We start from the raw sequence: 22,966 nt of genomic DNA, 5'->3' as shown, positions 1-22,966 counted from the left end.
AATGTGTATCTATTTTATTTTGTTTCTGAAACAAAAGAAGCAGGGTAGGGGGGGAAGAAATGAGCAAAGAATTATTGGCTTGACTTTTAGGGTTCTGAGAACCCAGAGTTCCTGACGGATCCCTCCAAAAGAAGTGGGAGGGAGAGCTTCTCAGCTCCTCTGCAAAATAGCTTATGTACTATTCAGATTAAATTTATGGAAAGACTTAACAATCGTATATTTTTTTATAAAAACTTAGTTATATTGTTTATTTGGGGGTAATTTTTAACATATCATTTATATATAAGAGTATTTCAAATTAAACACGCGTTGTCTGTGAGATATGGCAAACAGGCTGTCATCCTGATTGCTTTTTTCAGTCACCAACTCCTACACTTCCTGCAGTATAAAATCATTAAAATATGATATAGACACAAGTTTGTGTGAATAAACACAAGATAGCATTTTTTATATATGTGTGTATTTTTATATATGAATACATGCATATAGACAAAAACACAAGCGTGTACTACAAAGGAGGAGCCACAGCATAGCTAGGCATCTGCACCTGGACTGAGAGGTGGGAGGCAACCTGCCTGTTTGATCTATTGGTAAATTGGCCCATGGGCTTCTGGGTGGGTGAGTCAGAAAGAGTTGTATGCTGTACCGCGTCGCACTCTGTTGAGTTCAAAACTTGGTGTCCAAAAAGGTTTGAGAACCTCTTTTACGTAGCTGACAGTCACCAGCAGTATCGGTTGTTTGGGATTCTGTCATCTTCTAGGCGTGGTTCTATTATTTTTGTGGCTGTATGTAGTTCCTAATTGAGTCCATCGGTTTTTTATTTTCAGCTATCGTTAGCTGTTAACTTCTCCAGCACTGAAAATTCATTCATTTGCCATAGTTGGTACTCTGGCATTGCAATCTTCTACAATCGGATTGTTTCAAATTTTTCTCCACTGACTGCGGAGGAAGCTTAGGCACCTGGCTTAAACGAGACTCCTACTTTTAGTATGCAAAAGTGAAATGAGCTGAATCTTGGTGCGTGTCAGGGCCACATTTGAGCTGACTCCAGACAAACATTCTGCAAATGTGACATATTCTGCAAAACTATTTAGCCTGGCCAAACCCAGCACTGATGTAGTTTCCAGTACCTAGGCTGGGGTTCAAGTACCAGCTCTGTTGCGCTGTGTAAGTAAATCCTTTACGTCACACAGCGTGAACCATTCAGATTTTTTTTTTCCATTCTTTCTAGTTAGAAACTCTCTTTTATTCTCGAATCCAGAGAAACACCTTTGCACTTAGATGAGTCACCACTAGCAATGGGGACTGCTGTTACCCTTGAAAAAGAATAGTTACTGGGTTTTGTACTGTTAAATGGACTGCTCTATTAGAATTATACTGGTGCTGTTTTTCATTTAAAATAGCTAATACAAGGAGACAAATTAAAAGGCACACCTTTCACTTTGCCTTCTACTGAGGAAATCATAGTCCTCACTTTATTTACACTAGTGAAATGGAAATTGATACAAACTATCTCTTAATATATATCAGTAGGCAGATATTAGTAGGATATTATTTGCCAATACGTTTGAAATATTGTGTGCTGATGGAGGTTATCCAGATGGAATGAAGTTTTTGCTGATGACTTACTGAGGACAGTGTAAATTTGGTGCCATTTCTTTCTATTCTGCAGCTTGCGATTTTTATCTGCTGTGCTTTTCAGAGTCATTTGAGAAAAAAACTCAAACTATGGGTTCATATAGTGTCTTCTATATTCAGGTCCAAGCTTGTCAGTCTTTTAGCATTATCATTATGCAAAAATTGACTAAATGTGACAAGAAAAAGCAGCCAGAGGAAGCTAAAGGACCAACATTTTGAAATACAGACAAATAGCAAATATAGCATAATCCTAGGAAAATTGTTCAAAATTGCAACCATTATTCATAGACCCATGCTTATGTGTGGTTTTGCAGGTGAACAAAAGTGGCTTGAGGTTGACATCAATGATATCTCTCTCACCTCTTATTTTCAGTAATTTACACTTTAGGTGACAGCCTAAATTTTACCTGAAAGATATTGAACTACATCTCTGAGGGAGCTTTGGAAAGTCAGCCAGCACATGAATTTGCTGTTTTAAGAGCTTATGTGAACCACGAGTACGCATATGTGCATGAGCTGTGTGCTAAGTGTGTGTTTTCAACACACCAGAACTGCTCTAGTAGCTGAACCAAAGCGATTTCTAGACATGCTCTTGCACACACACAGTTTCGTTTAGAATCAGCCCAAGTCTGGGGACTTTATGACTCCATGGATTTCCTTTGGTGTTATTAGTAAACTGCAGTTTGAAAAATATTTGGAAAGTATTTGCCTCTCTGGATACACGCACATTTCTATGACAGTTTAAAAAATATTTCCTCTAAAGTAATTCTACTAAAAATTTAAGAGGAGCTGTGTAGTGAAAGGGTGGCAAGACTTTGAACACTGAGGATTCAGTCTTCTCGGCAGACTTGATTCGGTTCATTTTCCGTGGAAGACTTTGCAGGAGATGTTTAAAGCCCCGTATGCTGTGTGAAACCCTAGCAATCACAGAGCACTTTTCCAAGGACTTTCACTTTGCATCTTTTTCTATGACTCAGTGATGTGCAATGGGCAATCCAATTGCACTATTTGCTGTTTGTACCAAAGCTACAGGAGAGGTAATCCATGCAGCCCAGCATGCCTGTAACCTGATGTAACAGTTCCTGGATATCCCAGCTGCCATGGGATATTATGCGCTATTGTTATTCTTTATTTAACTTTTGGAATTCTGCATTCATTTCAGTCAAAAGTGCCTGAAGTATGTGACTAATGATACCCATCAATGATTGGTATGATTCGGTTCTATGAACATCAACTTAGAAACAGAAAATATAGCTATTCCACCTAATAGTTTCTCTTTATTGTGCTAAGAATTTAGAGCTGGAATTAGGCATGTCAGAAAAAAACAAACTTACAATTTAAAGACCATGTGTGTACAAGAAGATATGGTGCACAGGAGGAGGGCCATGAAAATGTTTGTTTTCATGGAGAAGGGTCAAAAAAATAAGAGGGTTGGGACACCTCTCCTCTGAACAAAGGCTGAGAGAGTTGGGGCTGTTGGAGAAGACAAGGCTCTAGGAAAACCTATTGCAGCCTGTCAATTACTTACAGGAGGCTTATATGAAAGATGAAGAAAGACATTTTAGTAGGGTCTTTAGTGATAGGACAAGGGATAACAGTTTTAAACTAAAAGAGGGTAGATTTAGATTAGATATAAGGAAGGCATTTTTTATGATGAGGGTGATGAGACACTGGAACAGGTTGCCCAGAGGGGTTATGGATGCCCCATCCCTGGAAGCATTCAAGGTCAGGTTAGATGGGGCTCTGAGCAACCTGATCTGGTGAAAGATGTCCCTGCCCACGGCAGGGGAGTTGGACTAGTTGATCTTTAAAGGCCTGTTCTGACCCGAACCATTCTATGGTTCTACGGTTCTGTGGTTCTATGGTTCTATGATGATGATGTATAAATGTTTTACATGCTTTCATTGTAGCTTACTACAAATTGCACCTTTATGACATCATTCTACCCTATTTTTAGACATTCTTACTGTTTGATGATATTTTTAGATCATCTTGGATGGAATACCTTACTAGCTGGAGAAGTAAATTTTATTTCTTAAAGGCCAAAGAAGCTGCAGTTGCTCAGCATTTTGCAGGATCCAACACAGGTCATGCATGAAGACAAATTTATATCAGCGCATCTGGTCTGCAATCAATATTAGCTAGGACTAATGTTAGCTAGTTACTAGTCTATGGAATTTTACAGCTCTCTATGTGTTATTCTCAAATATGAAATTGTGAGGATTTGTCCAGTGAGGCCTTACATGTAATCCTATGTGTGCAAAAAGTTTCTAAGAGTTACAAGTTATACACACCAATTGAAACTTCACACGTGGTGTTTTGAATCACATTTGAACTCATTAATATAGTGATAGGGTGGCTAACTGGCTTTCAAACGGATAACTTATGAAAGAAGTTATTTGTAGCATAGTGACTCTGAAGCCCAACAAGTTGTTTGGCAAGCTGACTTCATATTTTGTACCTGAAATCCAGTTCCTGCCTGGCAGATTTAGATTTGTAGCAGTGTCATATCTGAAAGAAATAGGTTTCCTCTGTATTACAATATTAAAACACATAGGGTTGTTTTCTGGCACTGAGTCCAGTTGGCACAGAGTTACCCAAATCCATACTGTGATACTCTCCTACCCTTCAAAACAACCTTTTGGAAGTGCTTTCTGGCCCATTTTAACTCCTGAACCAGGATTTTATTGGAGGAGCACTAGAACTTCAGGCCAATACTGTGCTAGAGACCCTCCTAAAAATGTAGCAGTAAAATGGTCTAGTTCCCATGCATCAGAATGTGTCTTGGGTCTCTTGGTATTGTAGTTATTCATGTAAACATAGCTGTAGATTACCAGAATACAAACATATGAGAGAGAAAAATAAAATTGTTTTTCATCAGTAATGAGATTTTGGGATTCCTGTGATTGTGTGATCATGGCTGAGGAGACACTGCTATGACTCAAACACCATGGAAGCGAGAGCAGTGTAATGACAACAGCAGACATTCCTCTGCCAAAAATACAAACAGTGTGAAAACTTACAAAATAAAATGAAAATTTGTGATTTTGTCAGTTAATCATGACATCAGTAGATAAAAATATATGGCTTTCCTCTTGATTGTTTAGACTTTGCTTGGAGAACATTTTCTATTGTTATTTATAGATAGTTCCCAGTGCACACCAAGTGGCTCAGACTCTAGTCAGTGAGTTTAGAGCTGACCATTAAAACTAAGGTGTTTCATTTGTGAATTGAATTCTCTAAATATAGCCCCCTTGTAGAATCCTCATTAAGACTTAAAGTATTCACACCACATATATTTTCACCTGTAAGAAGTGAAATTCATGACCTCATTAAAATGGTGTGGCATCCACCTAAGTTCTGGCACTTTCAGGCATTCAGAGATTCTCACCTACCAGGTAGCACTAACCGTAAGGATGCAAGTGGAATTTAGGACAGCTGGCTGGAGCGGAGCTGGTTACCTGTGAACTACACAGTGCAGGCAATTTGAAAGAGCATGATTTACAAGGTAGATGGGGCAGGTCTCTCCAGGGCTTTGCATAGCAGAGGAAGCCTCAGAAGACCTCTGTTTGGTTGTTCTGCAGTGCAATAATGCACAGGACCGTGACATATAGTGTTTCCAATAAATGTAATCTGTGGTCTCAAGTAAAAGAGATAAGCTAATAGACACAGAACTTTGCAAAATCATCCCGGCTTAATATACATTAACCTTCTGCAGGGTGTGTCAAAATTACATTATAGACTTGCAAGACAAATGTCTCTTCGCAATGCTGACATTTGGACTCACCAAAGCTTTCGCCACTTGATGATAATGTAATAGTCTTATACTGCAAACATAGCGAACCAGACCCGCATTGTACTGGCAATGTCCTCAGCAAACTGTGTACTCTCTAGACATTGCAGTCCTTGAGAGAGGAGCACAGTGCGTGACGGGTCCACACCTCGCTTTCCATCCTGTTGCGTTCATTTATCATTTTCACATGTTGTTTACAAAACACATTTCATGTCAGTAGACGGTGTTCTGTACTTTTTTCCTGGAAGAATAGAAGCATAAAGATCATAGGGTGCTTTTCCACAGTATATCTTCTTAAGTACCATCAGCAGACTGCTGCATCAACGCAGGTGCATTGACTGGTGCCGTTCATCCTGCAGCACAGCGCGCTCCATGGGCTGCTCAAGTGCCAATAGTTCTGCACTGGTTTTGTCGCTTCCGTATGGAAGACTGAATTATACAGGGGGACGAATCATGTTTTGTGAAGTTACAGCTTCAGAAGCTAATTACACTGCCCTCGTCTAAGACATTTGGAAAAACTTCAGTGGAGTTACAGGCAGCTGAAATAGTAAGATTTGAGAGTATACATGAATAACTGCAGTTTGTTCTAAGCTGATGAGTCTGATGAATTATAAAAGCTACTCTGAGACAAAAAGATGGATTAGGGTCTAAATAGAGAGAGCAGATAGCCTCCAGGTATGCATTTAAAAAACAACACCTTTGGTTTGGGGTTTTTTTACAGCTTGATATTGTTTCCTGTGGGTTTCTTTCTCAAAAACACTTTTTCCCTAAAAGAGCATGCACATTTTTATTTCTGTGCTCTTTGTTTCTCACCCTGGTGAAGCATTATGAAGTAATACATTTTGCTGAGCTCCAAGACACCTTGTGGTTTGCAGATTGCCTTGTGATCACAAAGGTGTGAAATTATTTTGATCAAAATAGAAATACTCAGCTGTGTAAAGGTTTTCTGCTCCAATTCTGACCTCTTATGTACTTGTGAGCTAGTTACACAGCATTGCTGCATGCTAGACCATTAACAACTCCCTTTGTTACTTAGAAAAATTATTACTTTATTTTGGTTTTGTGGTTTTATCGTAAACATTGCAGGGGAAGGTTAAATATATTTTATTTAAATAAGAACAGACAGCTTTCACATGTGACTAATATTAGCAGTAAAGCAAAAGAGAGACTTATTTTTACACATTTCCTTCATGTTCATTAAAGAATGCATAATACAAAAGAGAATGCCAACTGCTGGACAAGCAATCCTACTATGTTGTTTAAGAAACTAAAAATGGTATCCCCATGGATCTGAAAGCATCCTATGTTTCCAGGAAGAAAAATCTTACTACTTTTCAATTGCTACCTTTTAAAACATGTTTAATGTTAAAATTTCCCAATTTCATTTTCAGAAATTGAAATCTGTGGTTTTGGAAGATACATATTAAAGCAATTTTGTTTCAGCTCTTCAAATCTGTATCCTTCTGAAAATGTGCAAGACTTTGAAATGATCCTTAGAAAGGCTAAATTACTTGCAGGTAGAGTTCTACTGGCACAGACTGTTAAGGTGATGGGAACAGTGGGAGTACTTTTCCACTGTAGGAATACTGGAATTGGGTACCAACAAATGAGTCTTAATGTGGGCATGCAAAACAAGCAGTTCTAGGAGAATCCTGTTTTGCTGATATAACCACACTTGCACTAACAACTAGGGAATTCTCCCTGAAGAGCTGTGTCAGCCACCAAAGCTATTTTGGTAGAAATCTGTGCTGTGTACCTAGCTTGATATTTGAGGTGGAGTTGACCTTACAGTAGAAAATGCTGAAAGAACTGGGAGAATGGAAAAATTTACTGTTACCATGTAAGCAGATAGAAAAGCATGGCTGCATTCTCCGTGACTGCTTAATAGGGAATGCTCAGAAAATCCAAAAGGTGTTGATTTTTAAAAAATAGACTTTATAAAACTTATATCTAATTACTGGGCATAGAAATTATGTAGGAGTGGTTATTATGCCATGAAACTTCAAGAATAGGAGACCACTCAAGTTGGGTAGTTGGGGTGCTGCATGGATTGGGAGCCATTGCCCTGGGACGGAGCTCATGATCTTGTTAGTCATGATCAAAAAAACACTAAAACAAGAATAACGAATTTTTATATGATGGGAAACAGTAAAAACAGACATTACTTTGTGAAGGACCTTGTAGCATTCTGGAGTCTGCCCCTTCCAAGTGCTTGGCTGGAGCTGCCACATGCCTCTCTCTGCAGGTGTGGGGACAGCCAGCGTTTAGCAAATTACAATAAGTAACAGCTTGTTAACACACGTTACAAGTTTTCACACATAAATCCTGTTTTAGACTGATAGGGCAGTACTTTTAATGATCTTTTCAGTGTTTCCTTTTAGCTTTTTAAAAAAAGGAAAGAAAAAAGTTTAATTCAGTAATAATTGCAGTCTTCTATCCCAGCAATACTTAACCTGGACAAATTACTGGAAATTTCTTGAATAATAACTTATTTGGAGAATAACATTTCCTCCAATTAGTACTGGTATTTATTTTCCCTTTTCTGTCTTCCTAGAATTAGTTAAGTGCTGGGTTTTCAAAATGGGTTATTTTTTTTGGAGGGGGAGATAATTCAGTTAACTCTTTTTCTGAGACCCTTGATGTTTTTCAAGTGTTTCTTCTCTGTTGAAGTGCACTGGTTGTCTCTGCTTAGTGAAGGCTGAGGGTATGAGAGGAGGCCAAACCTCAGTTAAATAAAACACGGTCTGGATTGCACCTCGGTGGGAGGTGTGGGGGACTGTCCCTCACGTTGCAAGAGGAAGCCATTCACCCTTCTTGTAGCTGCCACATTGCACAAAGATTTTCCTCAAGTGACAAAGCCTTTAGATGGAAAGTCATTAAAGAGTTTGAATTACACTTGTCATATCTTATGCCTAGAAGGTGATAGGTGTAGTGCAAGTTAAAGATAATAACACGTATAAAAAGCTAGGCAGCTGCACTGTCTTTTCTGAAGACAACCATGATCAAAACAAATCCTTCCTGTAGCAAACAAAAGAAATCTGTGAGCAATGATTGACATAAAAGCAAAAAAGGTGACAAAGAAAGGGGCAGTAACGCCTTTCCAGTCCCATTCCCAGAACACCTTCCTTAACCGCAGGATTAAAAGGAGGTGTTTCACAGAAACTTTAGATCACCTTTCCATAGTGTCTTCTCTGAAGAATCCTCTCCAAAATCTGCACAAGGCCTTAAGAACCTTTTTATGGCAATGTGTGCTTTTATTTTGCATTCAGGAGACAGAGCAGGCTTTAGCAATTAATCCAGAATATAGGCAGCAATAAAAAAATCATCTGCACAAATAACTTTGCATTCCTCAAATCCAGGAAATTATGACCTCCAGGTTCACTACAGAGAAGTAGCAATTGGAAAGAAAGAAACTTTCTTCTTTTTTCCCCAGAAAAAAATGTTTTCATAAAGGAATCACCAAATTATTGTTTTTCCTATGAATACCCATTTAAAATCTAATAATTTGTGTTTAGTTGGAGCACACATGCTGAAATTCGTTCAAGTCACATCTAAAGATGGAAAAAGATGGTGAATACATTAATTTCAATATTATTTTTTCCTGTGTTTAATTACCACATATACTATATCTATATAAGAAGAGAAAGATATGTATATTAAATCCATAATCCCATCATTGGTTGCCTGTATTTAGAGCAGGTTGGCACTGAAGATCCAGTGCCATGAATTCATGTTACATGACATTTTCTAGTAATTTTCAGGGAATAAAACTAGTAAGCAATTGCTTTCCTAATTCAGTAGATGAGCCACCAAAATATTTGAAAATATATCCAACTCTACAAATAGAATTGCCTCAGGACAGTACATACATTTATAGCAGATGTTTGACCTTGTTCTGTTCGACCTGGATTCTTACAATGTCCTATTCTTTCAGCAAACTATCAGAAAATGTTAAAGAAATATGGTACCTGGGAGTCTGATGATTTGTCTGAATATCTAGCATTGAGATGTTAGTTTGGATGCAATTCCTTTAACAGGAATTTGGTTGACTTGCAACTGGTAACACCAGCAACGAGTAGCAGTTAAAATAAAAAAGAAACAACAGCAAAACAACTGGGGGATGTTATCAATGTCAGGGCAGTAATCTTGTTTTCTGCAGTCCAGGCATGTGTCTAGGTTGCTGTCAATTAGATTATTTGTGTAATGCAATCATTAGCATCTGTTCCAGGAGAGCTTCCCCAAATCCCAGAATCCTGACAATTTATGGCTTTCTTATCTCAGTTCTTTGTCTCTGTTTTCATTCTTCCCTTTAAACCTTTATTTTAAAGAAAGACAATCAGGAGAGAGAAGGATATTGAGGAAGCTTGGACGGGAAAGTGATCTATCTGGTGGTTCGTCACAGATTTGCTCAATAGGTGTCTTGTATCACAACCTTTATTTGGGGTAATTTGGAATTGACCACAGACTGTGGAATGCTTAAAGTGATTTTCTTGGTAGAGGCTGATTTTATCAATGACAGTAACAGGTATTTTTATACACTGTGCAATATTAGCAAAAACATCAACTCGTTATAATGGCTGTGGCTGCTAGGTCTGGTTCAGCGCTAAGGGGCTGAGAGGTGTGGGGGCCCTGGCATTGTGGCACAGCCTTCAGGGCGCAGCCAAATTCCCACCCAGATCACACATCACCGAAGTAGCCCATCAGCGTCTTGTTTGGCGCGGCGCGCCCTGCGACGGCCGCGTCACGGCAGGACGTCAGGCCTGCGTGTCAGAGGGGGACTCCCAGTTTCTGCTGAGGTCAGAGCTTAGGGGGAGGTGGCGGCGGTGCTTACCCTCTTATTTGGGAAGGAAAACAAGAGCAGACTGCTTGAAAACTTGCTGGCTCCTAAGCAGGTGTTATTTCTTCTACAAGGGGTATTTCTAAAGGGAGTACTTACAAAAGGAGTGTTTATAAACGGGAGTGACAGTAGATTAAACAGATGTTACAAATCAGTGGCTCTTCTTTGACTATGTATTCTACAGTTTGCTTGTAATTTTGTAAATAACTCCAAGTCGTCCAACTGTTGTTTCGCCTTTCTCTGCATCCTCAACATCTTTTTCAGTTTTATTCTGCTGTTTTTATGAAAGTCATCAGTAGTTCAGCTGAAATGTAATGAATATTAACGTTTTTTTTCATTCAACTTCTCAAAAGCACTCATGAATTATTGTTCAATCAAACCACAGACATTTGCTTTTCTGTCATATCTTACACCGATAAAAACGTTGAAGGAAGTTATTTTGTCTGCTTTAGTGTTTATAGATAGAAAATTCTATAGTCACCAAGTCTTTTAAAGATAGCTTTAGCAATTAACTTCAACACGTTTTATTGTTTCTTCCCAGTTACATTATAATTGTGTATTAGAGATTTATTATTATTACTCTCATTATCATTATAATTTATTTTACAGCTGTTTGCTTCACAGTCCTTTAGTAACACCTTTTTAGAGTAAACTGTAAACGGAAAAAGTTCACTCTGCAACTTGAACATACTTTAATGTGATGTAGCGCAGGTACAAATGCAAAGGGTGATTTTGGAGGAAGTGCTAGAGATACGGCAGGCTAACCCGGTGTCCACCTCAAACCGGAGCAGCTCAGCAGGTCTCTGTGATCACGGCCTGCCCACGGACCTGCCCGTGGCATACGAGGGAGGTGTCTGTCTGTCTCGGCAGCTCACCTTCTTGATAACCAGCAAAGAGTCACGGGTGCGCTGGAAGGTGACAAGCTTTGGCATGCAGCCAGAGGAACATTGAACCTATGTAGAATGACCAACTAAATACACATTTTGGAGTATGACCTGAATGCGATGTCTAAAAGATGTCAAAGCCTAGACCAGTTGCCCTGTACATTATTTCTAGCTAGTGCAGTGGAAAAAAAGTATTTATGTTTTTCTAAAATAAGTGCCTATGGTGTCAAATGAAATATGTTTTATTAGGAATAGTAGATTATAGTCATCTAGAAATGAAAATACTGTGCCTATCCCTGTAGATCGAGTGATGATGGGTTCCACCCCTGAGTGCTGATTAGTTTTCATTCCTTAGCAAAGCATGAAAGTAATGTCTTGGCTGTTTATAATCTCTTATTATTATCCAGGCACAAATATTCCTTTCTGAACATCAACTCAACTGAAATCAACACCAGGGGTGTGACTCCATCTACGTTCTTCATGAAGAGTTTCAGTTGGCTTCAAACTGGCATTCTGTCTGCAAAGTTTCTTAGATCAAACCCTAAATCTTGCTTACCATTATTTAGGGGGATTTAAAGACCTTTGAAAGAAAACTGAAAACTGAAAAAAATACCACATATACTGTCATTACTTTTTAAAGGGCCAATAAGAACAGCAATGTGCAAGGTTTGATATTGCTTTTGCACTGTCACTAACTATAGAGCAATAAGTTATTGATGCTGCAAAAGACTGTTACAGTAGCTAGCACCTCTTTTTAAATGGTGTCCAGTGCTTTAGTTTCTCATCATTCTGGGGGGAGGGTTGCCAAATGCTATGCACTCCATTAATATAATGTGCTAGGTAAACAGAAAAGGAAGGTAATGTTAAATAGTGGTGAGGAAAATATGGAAGTAAAACTGAATCAAAAATAAAAATTATGTGTTGTAGCTATGACCAAATCCTATGAATTCACAAAAGATATACCCAAGTTTACTAAGGAGGCAGGTGCACTTTAGAGAAAAGCATCTCCATCTCTTTAGTATCTCCATCCTTGGAGATACTCAGTGCTGGCTGGACACAGTCCTGCGCAACCGGCTCTAGGTGACCCTGCTTGAGCAGGGGCGTTGGACCAGATGACCTCCAGAGGTCCCTTCCCACCTCAACCCTTCTGTGATTCAGTGGTTCATTCCTTCTCCACACACCACCAGAGAGCGGACACTTGCCCGCTGGCTGCAGGTGTGTCGTGCCGGCCAGGAGAGCTGGCATTGGTCACCAGCCTCAGCTGCTCCCGGTGCCACTGAGGCGGGCTCCACGCCTCGGCGAAGCGTGGGGGCCACCCCTCCCCGTGGGGTCCACCCCTCCCCGTCTTCAGCGTGCCTCTCGGCCCCCGGCCGGCCCCAGCGCTCCCCTCCCGCCTCCCGCCGCGCTGGGGGGACCCGGCGGCCCAGCGGGGAACGGACGGGGAGGAACAAAGTTTGCGGGCGGTGCCTGCGGGACGGCCCCGCCGCTATCGGCCGGCGCCGTTTCCCGGTCCTGCCTCCGGCTCGCTCGGTATTTACAGCCCCGCCGGCGAGGCTCGCACGACGGGCGCCGTCCCCACCTCGCCGGCCCGCCTGCCCCGGTGACTTACGCCGCCGGCTGACGGCTCGCCCCGCTGATAGGGCGGCCCCGTGCTGGCTGCGGCAGCCCGCCCCGCCTGAGCAGCGGCGCCGGCGGAGGCAGCGGGGCAGAGCCGGGCAGAGCGGGGCAGAGCCGGGCAGAACGGGGCAGAGCCGGGCAGAGCGGGGCAGAGCCGGGCAGAGCGGGGCAGAGCCGGGCAGAGCGGGGCTCCGGGGCGCGCAGCCCGCCCAGCGCTCCCCGCCACCCTCAGTCCTTCGCGGCACGGAGCGCCCGCGGCAGGCTCCGCTCCCTTCCGCTCCGCTCCGCCGCTGCCCCCGCGCCGCGCCGCGCCGCCCGCCGCCAAGACGCCGCGCTTCTTGTACCGCGCCAAAGGCGGGTGCCGCTCGGCCAAGATGGGCCGGCAGACGGCGGCCGGCGGGCGCAGCATGCAGCGGTCGCAGAGCCGGAGCAGCCTCTCCGCCTCCTTCGAGGCGCTGGCGGTCTACTTCCCCTGCATGAACTCCCTGGAGGAGGAGGACGGAGGTGAGGGGCCGTGGCGGGCCGGGGCCGGTGTGCGCGGGTCGCCCCCGGCGGTGGGGAGGGCCGGGGTCGCGGCCCGGTCCCCTCCCGGCGGGCGGGCGGGCGGCGGTGCTGGGTGCGGGGAGGAGGCTCCCGGAGAGTGACGCCTGCTAAGAGAGGGGTTGGTGACACCGTGCTGGCACGGGAGAGCGAGGTGTGATTTAAAAGATGATCTTTATCATCACACTGGAAATGAAGTTACTAGCTAAGCTTTAGTTGTGTTGAAAAAAAAATGGGGTAGAGGGTCTTTCCGTTTTCTGCTCGTTTATAAGGAAAGCAAATCACATCTCCTCACAGGTGGTTTTCTGACACTACGTGGGCTTGCTCAGGTATCCCTTGTCCCTTATTACAACATGATTTACAACAAATGCCAGATCCGAACAATTAAATACTGGCCCTATTTAACTTTTTCTTAAGAACAGCAGTGTAGGTAGAAGGCTGTGCATACAAGTGGATCTTGCAGGTCTCACTCACAGTTAATCTCTACTCATGAAAGTAAATCCAACCAGTAAAGTGCTTGTATAATTTCTGTATATTTGTTGCAGGGCCAAAATTTTACATAACAAAGAAAAGAAATGCAATGGATTTTCTCTATAACTGTGGCCAAAAAAACAAACAACGCCCCCCAAAAATTTAAGCTAGTGATCAGAAAACCTTGGGTAACAAATGTCTGTGTGTCATTAAGCATGACACTAAACTCTACCCAGGAAAGAACTTGAGTTTCAGGAGCTTGTTTTGAAAATACAGGTTTTGTAAAGAAAATCACCTGGTGTGTTTAAATATCTTTACATATAGAATGAACTTACGGTCCTCCTACTGTTTATCAGAACTAATTCAAGATTTTTAATTTCATTAAGATTAATTGAACATATTGCACTTTCATTAGATTTCAGCAATACCAAATTAAGAGATCAGTATTTGTACAATGCTGCTAGACAAATGGGTATCAGCTCCGTATGTACACCATTCATAATCCGTATTCAAAATATCTGCATATCGCCTTCCACATGTCAGGTTCGAGAGTTCAGTGGCAAATATTTGACCCCAGTCTTCGCACTATCTTGATTTATCTTTTCATGTGCAACAGTCCCTGAAGTCTGTTCTCCAAAGCATCTTTCCTTTCCTGATGCAAATGCGAAGTGTGGTCCCTCACCTTTCCCCTGGACCCTACTCTGGGGCTGGCCAGGTTGCCCCTTTCCGTAGAAAAGAGGGAGCCGCTCCCTGGGGCGCACTGTGCTGTCCTTCAGTACTCTCATCTGTCCCCTGCCTCGAACAATAAAGTGAATTGCAAAATATTGCCAGTAAACTGCAGAGGAGGCTTCAGAGAGCATTTTTAATCTTTTGGCATGCTAATAAACACTATGGCTGAAAACACACATTTTTAAAACCCTGAAAATATCATAAATTATGCTAGACATGTTTAGGTATTCATTAAAGATTTTTTTCTCTATCATTCCAGAATAGTTGTCTTTTCAGTCCTGATTATTAGTTACAATAATTGCATTAATCCTGTGTGAAATCAGAGTATTGATTTGTTTTGATCTGATCTGTTTTCTTTTACTTATCTAGGAAACACTTAACTTACTCCTCAGCCGAGATCTGTGTATGTTTAAAACTCTTCACTGGTTCAAAGAAATATGAAATATCTGGAAGTCAGTAGAGGAATATCTGTCAATTTAAGGGTAATTGTAATGATGTGTTTCGTTTGTGCTGGCAAGTTATTTAAACAGAAGTATGAAAAGAATGTCTACTGATCTTTTTACATGTTGTGCTGATTTACATATCTGATCCTACTTGGATGTAGGCTACACTTGAAAATGCATTTCATGTCATTCCAATGGAAAAAAATAGAGATATAATTGCTGTGCAGTTTTTATGGAGCTGAGTTTCTGCTACCTGAGATTTCAGACATACCAGGTTACAGAGGGAGTGACAAGCATGACAGCTAAACTCTCTTCCCAAGTGCTCTCACTGAGATTAGAAAGAAAAAAATGGGATGGCTTTTTTTGATGGCAAGTCACCTCTGCACTCAAATTGGAATTTTTTGTCTTCTGAGTGCTTCTATGCAATTATATTTATGTACCACCAGTGTCCTTAAGTGGGTGTGGTACATGCAGTCCCACGTTCATGTACTTAATGCTCTTTCACAGTTTAATCTGAAAAAGACAGATGCTAAACCCACTTCAGAAGTTATCCGTCCTCAAGTGTAGTTATTTCTGTGTATGATGGATAGGTTAAAAAAAGATAACCTGCTACAGGGGTGCTTTTACATTTCCCACTCAATCACATTTTTAATACATACAGAAAATCTCACCTGTTTGTGGCATTTATTTGTGATACTCTCGTGAAGACTTCTTTTCATTAACTGATGAAATGAATACACTGGTCCATAGGTATATCTTTGGGTATGAAAGAGTATGAGTACTGTCAAGTTCAGAAGTGACTGAATATTAAGTTACTCCATACAGTGTATTTATAATTTTAGAAATTATTTTTTAACACAATGATTGAGAAGATCCATTCGAGTGTCAATTGATTAAAGAAGGAGACTGCTGAAGCCCTGGCATCCCAGCTGTAATGTACTGAGAAAGTGAGTTGTGGAAAGGCTGCAATTTTCCAGTTGGTAGCCATGAACTTGCCATCGGTAGACCTGAACTTCCCATGGTCGGCCAGGTTTGCAACACAGGGAACTGCTATTCCCTCCAGCATTTCCTACTTGCCGATCAGTTAGACAAGTCCTTCAAACTTACTCACATTCATTATTTTTAAAGGAGTTCATTGTTCTTAGCTGTGTCTGGTAAAAGGTATTGAAAAATCAGTTTTTTCATCATCAATTTATTTCTGGCATGTGTGCGTGTGCACACACAGAACTAACATGTCATACAGTACCAGAGCAAATTACTTACGTTATCAAAGTATCAAGGCTATTAAAGGGTGTCTTTTTTTGTTAGATTAATTCATGATAAAGTGTATGGCCTGCATAGTAAAGTGAGAATTGGCATCAAATAATACTTGCAACAGATTTAAATTATGTGGAAATTTTTGAAGAGGACAAATCTGTGGGGACAGAGGGCAAATCAGTACCTATCTGAATGCTCTTGAAGCATCCCAAGCCTCACATTTTGTCTGAAATGCTGTCTCTGTTGAAATTAAAGGAAATTTTGTCATTAAATTCAGAAGACCAGGGGATTTCCACCGTAAATGTGGAAATGTGTGACGTCCTTTTCAATGTCTGTGTATTCATAGTGCAAAATTTCATGCACATGCACAAATATATTTAAAAATAGCGGATATGAGTTTACTAAACTTCCTTGTGGACAACTGGAAAATGTGCTAGAGCAGGTGAATTCTTATGTACAAGGTTATTGGAGAACAATTACAGTTATCCAACATGCACTGAGAAAAGAAGAGAGAGGCTCAAACTGCATGTGGTCTCTAGAAAACCTATGTCTATTTTTATGGGTGGGACTGTTAACTTGGTGCTTCCTCAAATTATACCGTGTGTATTGTTTCCTGTAATAAATTTGTGCTACAGTTTCCTTTTTATACTCTATTTACGTTCACTTCTGATTTGCATTTACACTGAGATGTTGATATAAGCTTGCCAAATAGAAGGTTGCCAGGAGTGCGGCTATGGAACTGCTAGTCATGGCAAAATCTGTGTGCAGAGCTATGCCCTTCAAAAGGGAGTATATTTCAATTTAGGGTCTTCTTTTGCCAAAGTTTTTGGGTGGTAGTGAAGCTATGAGATTCAAGGGGAAAGTCAAATGCTTTGCAGGTGCTGAAGACAATTCAAGAGATAATTTATGATAATTTAGGACATAAATTAATTCAGAAAGAACTGGAAAGCATCTTGGTCTCCCAGTATGTTAGAAAAACAAAAGGCAATTAAAAAAAAAAAAAAGCCACAGAATGTTCTTCAGTCCAAGACAATCATGCCAAAAATAGCAAGAATTAGTTGTGTTAGCTGAGGAGAAGCTACATTACAGTTTTGCATATTAATGTCCGCTGAAAGAAGTATCTGAGCGTTGCTGCAGGAGTTCAGCAGGAATGGAAGCAGATGATACGCTCCTGTCACCCGGCTGATAACTCTCTGGGAAACTTGCTTGAGGGGTTGTTCAGTCCCACACAGGTATCAGCAGGAGTGTTGCCATTTATGCTAGTGAGTGAAGGATCAGGACTGACTTAAACGTATTCCGAGCCGCTCAGTCGAGCACTGTTACTGGCTTCAGGGGCATTTCCCACTGATTAATCAGTGCTCGTCGGTAGAGCTGGAATAAAACTCGGCAGTTCCTGGATTCTGTTCCTGTGGTTAGGCCACCAGATCACACTGTCCCTCTGGGGGTCCCAGTAGACAATAACAAGCAGACAATAATTTAACCAGAAATAGAAAATAGGGGAAGTAGTAACAATAAATTAATTAACACAGTAATTATCAAAGTGAAGAGAATCCTGCACATGAAGTAGTTATACTTTAAAATTACCCTCTTAAAAAGAAAAAAGTAATAGTAGGAGTATCAGGGAATGAAGGAAATGAGAATAACTACATCTTCTTGGGGGAATTGCCCTACTTTTTGGCCTTGGTGGTAAAGATGACCTTGTTTACGTGGAGCGTTCATAGGCAGAGCCAAGGTGGAATACGAAAGAAGGGTATACGGCCCTGTGGCAGGTATCTGCTGTAAAAGATGAAGCTTTAAAGACCTTGGCTTGATTGCTGCTAACACGCCAGAGCTCGTCTGCTGCGCATCTCGTGCAACAGTGGGGTGGCTCATCTTAGAGGATAAAAATCACTCCGAATACGGAATAATAATCATTCCGTACAGAATCTGTACGACATTTAAGTTTATGGTCGATGATTTTTTATGTTTGCTGCTCGGGTACTGCTCGGGGGCTGAGCTGAGTCGGCCTGTCCGTCAGTGCGGCGGGGCTGGGTCTCTCCCACTCCTGCAGCTCCTTGGGCCGACTCCAGGGTGGAGGCAGTACAGAAGTAATTTCTAGCAATTTGCATCTCTCGTTCAAGTCCCAAGTGTTTTACCAATTATACTCAGGTACTATACTGATGAAGTAGATGTAGATGCCAAGAGGGATACGACCTTTTAAAAAAGAAGGGTAGAAAAAACAATACTGTTACTGGCAAAGTAAAGTGTGTGACAAACAAAACACATGTATTCTGTGAAACATCTGTAAAATCAACAGAAAAGTAGAAGAAACTGCCGAAGGATTGACATTGAGCACAACATACTCCAGTCTGACTATATGATAGAAATGCCCAACAGAGTTTTAAAGCTGTATTTCTCTTACATTTGTTGTATTTCACTTCTGAGCTGCTATAGTTACACTGCAGCATGTACCTGAATAGCTAACAGGTAACTCGGGTATGGCTATAGCAGCAGCAGTGAAGCTACAGCATATGACAGGTTTCATCTCTGGTGGTACCTACATAAGCCTGAAACAAACTGTCTCACTGGTATCTCCCTGCTGTAATTGTCATTTTTCAATGGCAAGGTCAACAGCGTAGTCAGAGCAGTGGCACGCTGTGTTGCTGTTGTTTCAATTGGAGAGGTAAATGTTTAACAGCGGTAGTTTGAAAATGGGTCATTACAGTGTGAAATTTGCTCAGAGTTTTGGGAACTGTGGTTATTTAAATAATGATATTTGCATAGTATCATTACTCATTTTAGACAAAGCTAGGAGGAAGAACTGTTTCTAATTTGTGTAATCTCAGTAGCTGTCCAACTGCTTGGCACCGTCTGTCTCATTAAGCCCTAATAGAGGGTGTTGAATTGTTTCAACACACTTGCTACATCATTCAAAAATATTGCACAGATCCCTCTGATAGGGTATGTAATGACCCTAGCTATATTAAAATAATCAAGGTTGGGTTAAAGAATAATGTTACTGTCATTATTACATATGTAGAAAGTATCTCTCAGTTCATATAATACAAAAATAAAAAAGCAATTCTAAGCTCCTCAATATATAAACTTTTCACTGTTTAAGAGATTTTAATCTGCTCTTGGCACTGCATGGAGTAATTGTTACTAATAGGTGTATAAGAATGCTATATATGCAGAAAATTGAATGTACATATAAACATAAAAACATTATCACTCATCATGCAGTGATGGTTTCATTTTACTTAAGATGGTCATCCTTTGTCATTGGCAAAATCAAAGAGTGGGTTTAAAGTTTTCTTGTGGTGAAGATGTGCACCTATTTAGTGATTCCTTATGTAAATGGTATATAAAATTAGAATGTAATTCCACAAAATTGCTTGCTCTATTTTTTCAGGATTTTAATAGCTTGGGGATGAGAATGATTTCCCACTGCTTTGCACTTTTTGTAGTCATGTAGATTGTTGTACAGGATGTACAAAGTGCTACCATTCTGTTTTGACACATGCACAAAACATGCACAAAGTCAGACCTATTATAGCTGAATGATAAGAACATCTATCTGTGTGGAGATCGTAACTGCTCTAAATGAGGGTTCCTGAAAAACCGTTCATTCAGGTCACTTGGCATGTGGGACATACAGCTGTGGGCTGCAAAGCCATGTGCTTTGCATCGTCATAGCTCTGTGTTCTGTTTTACAGCAATCATACGAGGCTTTTGGCAGGTGCATCCTCTGACCACGCGTAGAAAACCAATGGTCTTGCCAGTAACAGAAACAGAGACTTCTGCAGAAGTGCTGGCAAGACATGAGTGGCTGTGTGCAGTTGTGTTCCCAATTCACATCTCACCGTCAGGAGTTGTGCATTTCTAAATACAAGTAATAAGGATAACGTGTTATTTCTGCATTTGATGTCAGCGGTTTTCATATTGCATCAGAACTAATTTTTTTTTTTAATTCCATGTTTGAGCCACTTAGTGTGCAACAGGGTTTTTCCAAGTTAAATTCAAACCTTTAAGGATCTCCAGTTACACTGGCTAGCCAAGGGGTAGTTCACTAGCACAGCAAATCTCAGTATAGCTGTTGACTTAGAAATACATCTTGCATACATTTGAAGAAAACATTTCTTCTTGCCCCTGCAGTCATACATTTGAAAAAAATAGCATAAACATAATAGAGATGTCCTGATCTCTCTTGAGCCAAACAGGTGATTAAAAAAGATAACAACCAGTTTATTTTCTTACTGTGTATTACAATTAAGATCTGTAAAACAAAATATCCAACCAGAAGTCTGCATAGCCAGTGTGTTGTTATATAGTCAGAGCCAAGTAACCAAAAGAGAAGTGGAAATCACATCAGTGCTAACACCTCTCATCCAGACAGCTGTGGTTGTTTTGTTTTGTTTCCCTGGGATGGCTCCCAGTCCGTCGGCTGTCTGTTATCAGAGGTAAATTCTCTGTCAAGGCAATGGCCAAGCCACAAACCTCTGTGCTGTGGTTGAGTATATACTTAATTGGGATTTCCAGCGAGTGTTACATAGCACAGGTATTGAAAACAAGCTCTAAGCTGTCAGAGATGCCTATTTGTCCTTTTTTTATATAGCATGTTCAGTAGTGATTCTGAATAATAATTCAGGGGATACAGGAGTTTTAAGTAATTAATATTAAGTAATTACCATGTATATGTAAAAACAGTTCTTGTTAACAGCTCAGGCTTGTAAAAATGTTTCAAAAACTTTTGGGATCACAAACGTTGAAGAGCTTAAACTGATGGATGCCCCATGCAGACAAAAGCAGTTTGTATTGTCTGATGCTCTTCAGAATTTGCTGAAGGGTCAGTTGGGACTGAAGAATGGACATCAGCACAGCAGTGAAATTAAAGTGGCAGAATAAAACTTTAAACACATTAAAAAATGTGAGAGAATAAAAGCAGGTGCCTGCTTTAAACCACAGCATTGCTTGAGAGCAGCATGTGGTAAACTGACTTTACATCATGCAGCCACAACAAGCCAAGGGGATCTTTTCCAGATTGAATGTACAACCAGTCTTGCCATGAAAGGGAAATGAAATGCAGACAAAGGATGCTGCAATCCGGCCAAAACTTTATATCCTGGAAACAATCGAGATTTGTGACTATGTCTTGGGTCCTATATGTGAGGATTCATCAAGAACGGGACCCGAAAGCTTCTCTACCAGCCTTGACCAGAAGCTCAAGCAACAGTTTTGAAGCTGATTATTTCATTCAGTTCTCTCTTTCTTTCACTTTTTCTTAGGTGCTGTCTTAATTAACCTTAATCTTAATTAACCATGCTTCCAGGATGGCCAGAGGAAAGGGAGAGGAGAAAACACAAAGGCACAGGACAAGACTGAATTATTTCTTGACTGAAAATGAAAAACTAGTGAGGCCTCCCAAGAAATTTAAAAATGCATAGTGAAAACTGAGGCTGTCAGTCCCGGTTCTCTCAGAATTTTCAAACCTGGCTGTTCCCACACTAAGGAGCTTCCCTACTGAAGGCAGCTCTGCTTTTGGGCTATCAAGGCAGGCAATTCCCATCCCAGTCAGAATTTCTCAAGTGTTTTATGTTCTGATATTCATGGGAGTAGGAACTGGAGCACAGGTCTTCCCTTCTTCCTTACAAGTGAAAAGTAAGGAGGAGCCTCTGTTTACAGTTTCTCCCTGGCCCTGCAAATACTCTTTGGGATTCATAAATGCCGACAGTGTGCACTATGAAAAAACTTCATCAGGACTGTAACACAACGCTTCCTAAGCTGGTGGGTAGCACTGGCCTCCGAGACTCAGTGAGGTGGGCTCAGATCTTCTCAAACTGAGATGACAGTGGAATCTGGGTTTCTTAAATCCTGCTTAAATTAGTAGATCCTAATCCATGTCTGCTGCTTGGGATCTGTGAGTGACACAAGGAAAGAAACAATTCAGCTGTGCTCCGCAGCAGTGCTTCAACAAGAGCTAAAAGCCTCGTTCAATGCAGCCAAAACCTGGGCCGTTCCAGACACAGAACTGTGTGGCTACAAGGGGATTTGAGACTTTCCCTGTCCCCCTTTTCTTCGGTAGGATCAAATGTTCTTAGACTGTCTCTGATGATTTTATCTAGCCTGTTCTTAACATTCCCAGAGCAGGTCTCTAGATACGTAAAGAGCTTTACTCTTGAAAAACGGTCACTTAAAGACAGCTTATTCTCTTTGTGGATCTAACTCCTGAATTCAAATGAAAATACTGAAGCAATTTTTATGCAACCCACTAAAAAGTGAGGTGGGGAGAGCAGAGAAGAGGCACCTCAAGTGTATTCTGAAGCCACAGCTCCTCTGTCTTCAGTACAAGTCCTACCAGGAGATCACGTACCAACCGGGGACTGGCGTAGCCTGTGCCAGCGATGTCCTCTCTCGGGGCTCTGTGCCTGATGCTCAGCGGTTCTTGGAAGCTCCTGCCGAGAGTGAGCTGAGAGCTCTCGCTCTCCCCACCAGCGACAGATTTCATCTGGCTAGATCCCAGATCGTGGAAGGTAATCTATTGCATTCACTGCAGGTTTTGACTTGTCCTCATCTGATACTGAAGATCGTATCAGTAGTTTTGCACCCCTAATTTGCAAGCGATTTGCATTCCAAGTTGTGGGAACAAATAATTCCATGTGTAATTTAGAAAATGTGGCCTGTTGAGTCTATTTGCAGTAACCATATTAGTTAAATTACCAGTGTGATTAACTGTAAGAATGAGTGTGCTTTCATAAATGCCAAAGCAATTATTTCTGGT

General features: G+C 41.1%; 1 protein-coding gene across 30 annotated transcripts in view; it reads left to right on the top strand.

The window, feature by feature from the left end:
- Positions 1-22,966, top strand: part of RIMS2 (regulating synaptic membrane exocytosis 2) — a gene marked incomplete at its 5' end in the record, with an annotated part of 516,464 nt that overhangs the window by 483,781 nt on the left and 9,717 nt on the right. The window contains one exon of one of the 30 annotated variants that reach the window (XM_082015618.1): positions 12,378-13,273. The exons of the other annotated variants lie outside the window; for them this stretch is intronic. Within the exon in view, the coding sequence (XP_081871744.1) occupies positions 13,144-13,273 (130 nt within the window). Of the gene's footprint in view, positions 1-12,377; positions 13,274-22,966 lie in introns of those variants that run through there. 30 annotated transcript variants of the gene reach the window in all.

This window comes from Phaethon aethereus (genome assembly GCF_964289735.1).
Source record: "Phaethon aethereus genome assembly, chromosome: 2".
Lineage (NCBI taxonomy): Eukaryota > Metazoa > Chordata > Aves > Phaethontiformes > Phaethontidae > Phaethon > Phaethon aethereus.
Note: the sequence above shows the minus strand (reverse complement) of the source record. Positions and strands in the feature narration are given on the sequence as shown.